The 11224-nt window shown below is 41.3% G+C and overlaps 1 protein-coding gene across 2 annotated transcripts in view; it reads right to left on the minus strand.

The window, feature by feature from the left end:
• The window catches only part of LOC308295275 (kinesin-like protein KIF2A), a 34623-nt gene extending 24301 nt beyond the window's left edge, over positions 1 to 10322 (minus strand). For both annotated transcript variants that reach the window (XM_080738301.1, XM_080738302.1), the window contains exons 1-2: positions 10196 to 10322; positions 330 to 424 (exon numbers count right to left, since the gene is read on the minus strand). In XM_080738301.1, the coding sequence (XP_080594427.1) occupies positions 330 to 424; positions 10196 to 10256 (156 nt within the window). In that variant the 5' untranslated portion in view covers positions 10257 to 10322. The remainder of the gene's footprint in view (positions 1 to 329; positions 425 to 10195) is intronic.
• Positions 10323 to 11224: the final 902 nt, after the last annotated feature.

The raw sequence follows: 11224 nt of genomic DNA on the forward strand, positions 1-11224 counted from the left end.
ATTTATTCTGATATCCAAATATTCGCACACATCCCTACCCCAAACATTTCAATATTATGACTTATTTCATGGCCAAGCAGCTATACAACCCAATGTTCTAAATGATTCAACAATGCATTAAGACAATCATTACTAAATTATTTTTTGTTTGGTTCATGCAACTCCAGTCACAGGCTCAGGAAGCTCATGTGCATCAAGGAAGAGAGACTGTTGTCAGGCTGGGCTGTAAAACAATGTGCACTTGGTTGTGTAATTATCTCCACAGCTCTTGAATGTCTCTCCAGATACATTATTCAAGACTCATGGACTGCTAACGACAGGAAGTTTACCTCTTTCCCTTTTGTGTCTCCGTTCTCGATCCATTCCACTGTGACGCTCTCGTTGTCCTCATTCAGTGAAGTCACCATCGCCTGGTGGATTCGCCCTGCGGGAGCAGTCACAAACACTGCTTACTCAGGTGTTCAGGCGGGCTAACAGCTTTAGCAGGCCAACTACCAGTAAGACTCCCTAATCGAGAGATAAGCGACCATCAGGTCGCTTAATGTTGTCTGCAAAAAGCAACCTCATGGTGGCGCTAGAAGAGGGGCATGTGAGAAATCAGGGCCGGAGGTTGTGGTTTGCCAGCCAAGGAGTGTGCGTGCAAAGTTTGGCATGGATAGGGGCAATGGTGCCGGAGATAAGAGTAGGACCAAAAGTGTGACGTGACCAAGTGACTGACTGACGGAGGGACAGACAGCCGGTGGAGCTTTTCATAGTAAATAGAGCTCATTTGGACTTTGGTTTAAAACACTTAAGCCCAAATTTAAAAAAGATCTACAAGCTACGAGGTTGCACTGCGATGCATTAGGAGCTTGATATACTTTTTCACCATGCCCAAATTAGTGACACCAGGTATATGAAAATTCACCCAAGTTCCAAAATGTAAGTTGCCATATAATTTTGTGTAAATTAACTATTTTGCCGCCATTTATGTTGTTTACAGTCTGCTCACGGCCATCAAAGTAGCTTACCTTTGCAAATGTATAGAAAAATAACCATCCATTATTTATTTCCTATTGCGGTCTTGTGTAAAAGACGGCTGCATTGCTCACGGAGCAGTGAAAAAATACACAACATTATGGGCGCAGCCATTACGGAGCGAGAGGCTCCTCCTCCCCCTCTGTCTGCATCAGTTTTCAGACATAGAAATAGAGAAAGTAGATCGAGGCTGAAAAAAACACCAAAGAAGTGATCCCACCGCCATTATTTTACGGGAGCTACTGTACACACCCGCGCCACCCCTCATCTGCTTACAGTGCTCAGACAGGTAAAAGAACGAACGCTCGTTATGGCGCGGCGGACACTTGAAACAAAGAACGAGCGCTCGTTTAGCAGTAAAATAGTTTAATTAACCGTAGTATAACCACCCTGTACAAGACTACAACTGAACGCCAGACTGTGGTGCATAAAAGATCAGTTTGTGTGATGATGCATGCACTCGAGTCACAAGACAAACAGTTCAACAGAACCAATGTTCCTGTTGTGCTTGAGCAACAACATAGACTGCATTTATATAGCACCTTTATCTAAAGTGTTTTACAATCTATCACACACACACACACACACACACACACACAGCAGAGGAAACCATGCAAGGCACCAACCTGCTCATCAGAAGCAGTTAGGGCCGGTGAGGGATCCACAATATTAACATTTTAGCTGATGCCTGATGCATGGTCATCCACTTAGATTCATTTTTTAATCAACATCAGTAACAACATTATGGCTATGAATCTTCACCACAGAAATGTAGGCAAAGCATAGGAAAATCAACACACAAAAGCAAATTCAAACTAAGTAAAAACGGAGAAAAGAAAGACCTTTCTCCAGAGCGCTGCCATTTGCAGTAGCCGGTGTCGGCACACAGCTGCACACACACACACATACAGTAGGTGCCGCTCGACACCGCAGTTATGGTTGCCGCTCTGAGGAATCAGTCTATAGGCCACCATAGCTAAAAGGTTAGAGAAGCCGCCATAACTGAAACATAAGGTCCCAGGTTCGATTCCCGGCAATAGTGTCTATGCGTCGAGGTGTCCATGAGCAAGACACTTAACCCCCATCTTCTGTAATATTTTGTAAAAATAAGCTTCAAAACAATTGTATTAATTGAAAAAGTAATCGATAGGATAATCGCTAAGAAAAGAAACATTCGATAGCTGCAGCTCTAATAGGGTCTGATCACCACCTGTTTCACAGCATCAGTGTGAATAGAGGCAGAAACAGCTGCAGCCTGGTGGTACCATTAATGACTCCCTGTCAGCCCTGTAATCGCACCAGCTGCTGAGGGGTGGGCATAGACTTCCTCAGCCTTGGAGGGCTGGGCATTGTGGGCATGATCATGTCAAATAGACGTCTAAACTATGGAACTGTATTTGAGTGCACTTGACTTAACCACTTCTTTCAACCTATTTTGGGCATGCCATTATAGGCAATGCGTAGGGCTGGGTGCAATAACCGCAAAACAGTAAATAGTGGTGTATTAAGATCCATACTGCCCCAGGCCTATGCGACGCGTTGTGAGCTTGTAGACAACACGCTATTTTACAATTTTTTGAAGTATAAAATACGGCCATTTAGGCCTGAACGCAAATCTGTGTCAGTTTAGATTTTAACCACTTTAACCATTATCTTATGCTTTAACTATTAAAAAGCTTGCGCATTGCTGCAAGCTTGTAGATGTGCTAATTTTTTAAAAATCGTGAACATTTGTGCAAGTCTTTGAATATCTTTTACCCGATTCTACCACTGATTTAGAAGACATTTAATTTAATGTCCTCTAAATCAGTGGTTCTCAAACTTTTTCATGACAAGGACCCCCAAAAATTACATGTATTTTGAAATCACGATTTTTCAAAAATAGCAGATCTACAAGCTCGCAGCAAGCTATATCTGCTATTTTTCAATAGTTAAAAGCATTAAATAATTCTAGTCCTAAATGGTTCATGTAGTTAAGAACGGAGAAAACAGTGACAACATGGAGATGTGTGAATAATATCATGTCACATTGTCATCCAGCTTACTGTATATCCAAGGCATGACTGCAGCTCTGTTATCAGTATCCATTATTCAAACAGCAGTGATGCTCTTTAGTGTTGTTGCCAGCTGGGGAATAGTTCTCTGTTCTAAATTCTACACCAGCCAGAAGCAGTACAGCAAAGTGGCTGAACATACTGTGTACGACAACCCAAACAGCAGGATAGGAATTTGATATGTGTGAGGACTGAGGAGAGGCAGGCGGGATGGTTACTTTCAATTCAGGAAGTGGACCCTTACGTTCGTGCACTGAAAGATCTTTTGTCTCAAGAAGGTCATTATATAACCGCCAGCCTGATTTAAGGTAAGTGATTTAAGGTCAGTTTCCTCCAATCATGATCAAGTGGGGGCGAGCCTTGGTGCGCGTGCACGTAAAAAAGGTCTTATTTGAGGTGTTGTTCTCCATTTTTGTCTAATAAAATAATCAATCAATCAAAAAAGTCCCCACTACATGCCTCTCTCAGTCAGTTCCGCATGGTTCTCCCAAGAGGTTTGAGCAATTGATCTGAACTTGCACATGGGCATTGACCATTAGCATATGTAAACAGTAAACACAAGAGATTCAGAGTTTTGGTTACAGACCACAAGCTATGGGCTCTCTAGCGGCTGGCTACACTTGGCTTACACACACACAGTCACACACACAGACAACAGCAGAAGTGCCAGACACAACAAACTTAAAAGGGAATTTCATTTAGGGTCTGTGACTCTGTGTCCACAGACAGTGTTTTATGAGCGAGAGGGTGCTTGATATCATCTCCGTAGCAATAGCATGCAGAATGACACGTGCAATGGGGTGGCAGTGGCTCAGGAGTAGAGAAATCATTAGAACACGGGGGGTTCCCAGTTCGATCCCGGGCTCCCCCAGAGTTAGTGTGGAAGTATCCTTGAGCAAGACTCTGAGTCTGAAGAAACCCTAGTTGCTCCCAGTGAGCAGGTTGGTGCCATCGGTGTATGAATGTGGGATTGAAATGGGTGAATGTAATGTAAAGCAATCGCTGTAAAGCACCTTGGATATAGGCACTATCAAATATACCATTTCTCTAATTCACGTTGTGTTATTAGCATAGCATAGCTCATACAGCGTAAACATTAACGCATGGTTGTGGGTGCCAATGATTCCCCGCCGGGTTCTAAATGACCCGCTTGTCACACACATGCCACACTACAAGTTCACTGAGGATTGAAATGGAAAATGTTGATCCTGTGAATATGTGTGCATGTGACGAAATAAAAATTAAGTAAAAAAAAATATATATATATCCACCATTCAAGCTAACTGAGGAAAAAAAAACATTTTTTGCAACTCTGCTAAAAAGAAATCTAAAGTCGTCGGCAGCGTCCGGCTGTCCAAGATATGCTCCTGTCCTGGTGAACTATTATGGCAAACTGAGAGAGATGTGTGCACTGTGCACTGTGTCTGTGCGAGAAGGACATTTTTGAAAAATGGCAGGCCACTGAGGCCAGATCACTGCAGGTCCTTATATAGCACAAAAGGTGCTGACATGACCTGGTGTGGCCTTGATCAAGACAATACATTGTCTGGAAGTGTATAATAAATGTTTCTGTGATCACACCAGTGAGCGCTCTCCCATAAGTGAGACATTGAATGAGTAATATGATGATAAATAACCACATTTATCCCGTTGATATCCAGATTGACAGCGACAGCGCCAAGAGGATACAGCTGCTTCTAAAGATTCCGTTGCTATATAAAATAATCAAATTATGTGCTTTGTAAGGGTGGTCAAATAGCTCAGCTTGATTAGTGACCAAAACAAATTTTTGGGGAGGGGGTTTTGAGAGCACACAAAGAAACAAGGCATGAAATTGCATTTCCTGATTTCCTGCCTTAATTGCGGTATCCACGCGCACAGTCGCACACACTTGCTTGTGTGTTATTTACCTCTGTAATGGGAACTAGGAGTGCACAAAGTACTGCTATAGTAGTAAATGATAAAATAAGTAATTAATGTTTGTATAAGTTGTACTATATACTATATATTGCAATAATAATGTGTGGTGGACAAAAACACCCAATGCTATGGTCATAATGGCTCACTGTTTGGGAACGACTGACATGGACAACCAAAACACACTTACATCTAACCTCTGACAATACTGAGCACAGTGTACTGTGTGTATACCCTAGGAACAGGATGGGACGGCAGTGGCGGGGTGGGTTTTCATGCACCACATACTGTACAACATTAGGCATGCAGGGCATCAGGTCTAACCTGTTGTGGTGTGGTCAGAGGCCTACTAGTAGAGACACGGCATTAAAATGTATAGACAAAGCACAAGCAGCAGTCTCACTGACATACAGTAACTGCTCGCTCTCCACATATCCCGTTTCCCTGTCCGTCGGAAGTGATAATCCCGAGTCACACAGAGTAAACTTCCTCCCCAGTCGGTGGCTTGTCTACTGATCTGGGCCTTGCCTAGCAGTCGGTGGAATGGATAGGGCTGTCACGATTATGACATTTTACATGACGATTATTTGTCACTCAAACAATTGCATTACATTTCTGCTTTTAAATTGCACATGGTAGATATGACACATAATTACTGACAACTTTATACTTAAAAAAGAACATTGATAGTGGAAATAGCCGATCTACAAGCTCACAACGCGTCGATCTGCTATTTCCACTATTTTTGACCTTTTATTTAAATATATGAACATTTTTCAACATGGAAACGATTATGACGATTATGAAAAATAATCACGATTATGTCCAAAAATCACGATTAGACGATTATGTAATAATTGTGACAGCCTTAGGAGTGGATCAACTTAATATTGTTGTTTACCCCGGCCCCGTTTTAACCTGAAACTTGGTTGAGTGAGTGACATCTCCCATCTGTCTGATGTGGCACAAAAGGTGGGGGTGGGGGGGTTGCTGTCTTTAGCCTGGGTAGCAATAACAAAGCCCTTATAGCGTCAGTTCCACTGTACTAATGACAAAGGCACCAGTCCCAGAAAGTATGTCACTATCTATGACATAGATACAGAAATATTTTCACAATCTACTCTACAGCCTGTATACGGATGGCTGGCTCCAAATCTGTCAATCGCCGTTTGATTTTATTTGATGAAGAATATATATTAAAAACACCATATAAAAGAGAAATCTCAAAAGAGAAAAACAAATTGACAACAAATAACAATAGCAGACAAGTCTGACTTATATCCACGGGGGTGAGTGGGGTCCTCCGTTCTGCTCAGAGAGACACAAACATACAGTACATGTTGTACAGTAATGCATCAAATAATAGACCATCAAGATTAAACAACCTTTTATAACCCAGTCTAAGGGTGTATGAAACCTGGCATCAACTATGGTGGCAGTGAGATCTACAGGCAGACCAATTACAACATGCTCTCTTCCTTATCCCAGATGCCTCCAAAACTCATATCCAAGATGACATCATTATGTATCTAGTTGTTAATACAGACAGCAGCAGAAAAGTAATATGGAGCGTAGATATCACTATAACTGCAGGGAAAGCATCTTTACACATGTGAGGCCAACACTGCCAACATATGTGTATATAAGTGTGTGTGTGTGTGTGTGCGTGCGTGCGTGCGTGCGTGCGTGCGTGCGTGCGTGCGTGCGTGCGTGCGTGCGTGCGTGCGTGCGTGCGTGCGTGCGTGCGTGCGTGCGTGCGTGCGTGCGTGCGTGTGTGTGAGAGTGAGTGAGTGAGTGAGTGAGTGAGTGAGTGAGAGTGAGAGAGAGAGAGAGAGAGAGAGAGAGAGAGAGAATGTCCAGGCAGAATCAGAAGGGCTACAACAGATGGGATGGTGCTTAATAACCAAATCTGTCTTCCCTTTGCCCCTGCCCCTGGTGAAAGGGCAATCCCCCCTCACCACAAAACTCACTCAACAGGACTATTCATAAATCCACAGCAGTGACTTATGACACATTACTTACAGTAGAATAAAGTACACACACACACAACCCATGCTGTTAAACAACCATCACTCTTATCATATAAACACATGCAAACAAAGTTGATTCTCCGGCTGCCAATATGTAACATGGTGTTTGTTTTCATAATAATGTTATTGTATTCATGTATGTGCTACAAGAGTGACTTTGAAACCTGTTTCACCATGCAATGTAAGTCAATGAAATTGAGGAGACAATTTTGAGGTATCAATTTATAATCAACATAAGCAACACTGAACATGTCTTGCCAATGTTTGGAGTTACAGTTTGCATTGGTGTGGCCAGTTTGTATTGGTGCGGCCAGCAATGCAACTAGTCGCAACTCCTTGCAATAAAACAGTTTTAAGCACAGTCCACAACAAAGGAACTCCTTGCCACTGTCATTGGGGATAATGGTTGCAAGTTGTTGCATGTTGCCAGGAGTTGCATTGGTGTGGAGGACTGGCCTTAAGATATACCAGTCCACGTAGGAACAGTGAACAAAGGAGGACTGCTTTCAAATGGAACAAACTTCAGGACTCAGAAACTGGTTCGTGACATGAAGGGTGCTTCTTGAGAACACACTTCTTAAGCCCATTTTCCACAGGCCCAACTCCACACCACTCCACACCACACCGCCCACTTGTGCCAGGTTTTCCACTACAAGGACCTGGGTAGAGTGGTGTGAAAGTGGTACTAAACAGGGTACTAAAAAGTATCCACTCTAGAGTAGGTCTGAGCTAGGCCAAACAGGGCCAAACACTTCATAATGACTGATCACTCACTGACTTTTCATTTAGATCACCAGGATATAGTTGTAATACATGATAATAGATTCTATTGTGTTATAACCACTATATAATCTATTATAGCGTATTTCAATTATCATAGTAATACATTAATACTTTATAGTGTATTATAATCACAGTTATAATCCATTACAGTGCATTATAATTAGGATAGTTGTAATACAAATTTATATTGTATTATAATCACAGTTAAAAGGGTCAATTTGTTTTTTACCGATAGGGGTACTTTTTTGTAATGGAAAATGTAGATATTTTTATGTGGTGCGGTGTGGTGTGGTGTGGTGTGGTGTGGTGCTAAAACTGCAGTCGAAAAGGGGCTTTAGTGACTGCACCCGTTTCATCCAAATCTATATTTACATCTGTGAGGGCAATAAGTGTAATAGTGTAATAAGTGTCATAATGTAATAGGGCAATAAGTGTAATAGTGTAATAAGTGTCATAGTGTAATAGGGCAATAAGTGTAATAGTGTAATAAGTGTCATAGTGTAATAGGGCAATAAGTGTAATAGTGTAATAAGTGTCATAGTGTAATAGGGCAATAAGTGTTATAATGTAATAAGTATGTAATAGGGCAATAAGTGTAATAGTGTAATAAGTGTCATAGTGTAATAGGGCAATACGTGTTATAATGTAATAAGTGTCATAGTGTAATAGGGCAATAAGTGTAATAGTGTAATAAGTGTCATAGTGTAATAGGGCAATAAGTGTAATAGTGTAATAAGTGTCATAGTGTAATAGTGTAATAGGGCAATAAGTGTTATAATGTAATAAGTATGTAATAGGGCAATAAGTGTAATAGTGTAATAAGTGTCATAGTGTAATAGGGCAATAAGTGTTATAATGTAATAAGTGTCATAGTGTAATAGGGCAATAAGTGTAATAGAGTAATATGCCAATAAATGTAATAGTGTAATAAGTGTAATAGGGCAAAAAGTGTAATAGTGTAATAAGTGTCATAGTGTAATAAGTGTAATAAGTGTAATAGTGTAATAAGTGTAATAAGGCAATAAGTGTAATAAGGCGTCTTACTGGTTGTTTTTCATTGTATGTATTGTGTTTTATAACATATGCTGTGATCAGGGCATCCTTGAAAAAGATGGGCTTCCCTGAATAATTTGTGGCCAGGTAACCACACAAACCAAAACGTATGTACCAGGAGGGTTATAGATCTACTGCATATCTGCTGTGTGGACGGCCGGCAGGGATGACGTGAACTGTGTGTGCGCTCATCTTTGGCTGCATGGCATTGGCATGGCCCAGGCCTGGAGCACAGCACTCCTCCAGAGAGAGTACAGGCAGAATAAAGCAGACATTCAAGTGAACAAGACATATGAACAGCCTCTCCCTTTCACCACTATTGCTCAGTTATGTAACTGTTTATGCACCAAACAACCAAAACAGGAGGCCTCCATGCATGTGTTCTGAACTCAGCATTTTCTTGGTGACACAGTCCAATTCATTTATAGCAACAACACAGCCAACTTTTGGTTCTATTTGCTTTTTGTGCTTCCTTTGCCTGGTGAATCCTCCAAGTCAAGATAGCCATGGTCCCAGAGTGGAATGGCCTGACTAGTACACGCCCTCTGTATTCATGCATCATCTGCCAAATCAGTTATAACAGCTGGGAAAATGTGTGTATGTGGTGGAATGATTCATTCATCTAGACTTATAAACCGGTGGCTGAAAAGATTCTTGCCCAATAATTACATCCAGAGTGGAAAATGGAACACTCGCTACCAGACACATGTAGTGCATTTTATGTGACTGCTAGTTTGTGTACAACCATTGTGGCAGGCAGGTAACCATTGTGGTCATATTGTAAAATAAACAAATAAATAAAACTAAACATTTTTGGCTATTGCAGCAAGTGACTTGTGGAATACATCGGTCACTGTGTGGCCGGGTTGAACTGATGTATTCTGGTCGTTCTGTTCTCATTCAATGGGGCTGCCACCACCCAACGGTTAAACAAACTGCACAAACTGATGATAAATGGCTCAAAACCGGGCTGGACAAAATAGCTAAACCGCGAAAGGGACATCCCTAAGGTTCATAATGAAACCGTTTTCTGTTGTGGAGCCGGCATTCATTGCTCGCTAATCTCCTGCTAGCAAGCTGGCTGTGTTATAGCTTGGTTAGCCATCATCCAGCGTCAGTTAACATGGGCTTTTCTTTTCAGCTAAACGGTTTTAGCCGGGGAGGGGAGGGGGGCATCACATCACAGCTAATAATGCTATATGTAGCCGCTAATGCTAGGCTAATGCCCCTACTCTGCAGTCAACGACAACGGTTGCTGTGTTCAAATCAACGGTCAACAAAAAGATCCTCCAACCAACTTAACACACACTGGGAGGGAGAATTAAACCACAATAAACTTACCATCACTGCGCTTTATTTCCACATAAGTACCCACGACAATCTTCCCAAACCGGCACGCCATTCTACATTACTTCAATAAATATTGAGTTTAGGACTGAAGAGGGTTTTTTGTGGGCGAATGTACTTGTTGTGCGGCAGTCTTTCTGTAGTCGCAGAGGAAGATGCAGAGCAGACTAGAGGTGGCCGGGTGGGACGTTCGCGAACGAATCGAGTCTTTTGAACGGCTCTTTGAAATGAACGATGGGATCCGGGAGCCGTTCCTTTTTTTATAAGGGAAAGTAAATTTAAGTAAATTATCAGTGCTGCAATGTATACTATGAATACTCTGCCACAAGTAGAAGTTTGGAATTAAAATGTACTTGAGTAAAAGTACAAAAGTATTGGTATCAAAATGTGAAGTAGCCTACCAATAGTAGAAACTAAAGTACTCATTTTATGCAGAATGTCCCATTTCACAACTTTTCCAATAAATAAAATGTAGAACAAATCTTTTGAAAATAGCAGAGCTACTGAGCTTACGAAGTGTGATGCATGATTAATTATAATCAAAATCTGCAAAGTAACTAGTATCTAAGCCTTGGCTTTCTAGGATCTTCTTTTAGTTGACCTTGTACCAGTGATTTGTACTGTCATGAAACTGTACTTTTTTCTATTGCAAACTTCTAATAAATTCTTCAATCAATCAATCAATAGGGTTAAAAAAATGAGTTTTTTGAACGGCTCTTTGAAAGGAACGGACACCAGAGATCCTGCTCACTACAAATAGCCATAAATCCCATCTCTCAGAGGTGTCCTGTAAAATATTCGTCAAGTTGATTGGAGTAATGAGATAACTTCCGGTCCGTTGTACTTTCAAAATAAGATCGACTGGCTAATACAACTTTCTTGTCCCAGTAAATACTTATAAATAATACTGTATGTACTGTATGTGCTATAGTAAGCATACAGTAGGCTTCATTATCATTAGATTACACTACTTGCTTTTCACCACCGCCATCCAAAGACTATTATTATTTCAGCAAAACCGGA

The sequence above is a fragment of the Nannobrachium achirus genome (genome assembly GCF_963921795.1).
Source record: "Nannobrachium achirus genome assembly, chromosome: 12".
Classification (NCBI taxonomy): domain Eukaryota; kingdom Metazoa; phylum Chordata; class Actinopteri; order Myctophiformes; family Myctophidae; genus Nannobrachium; species Nannobrachium achirus.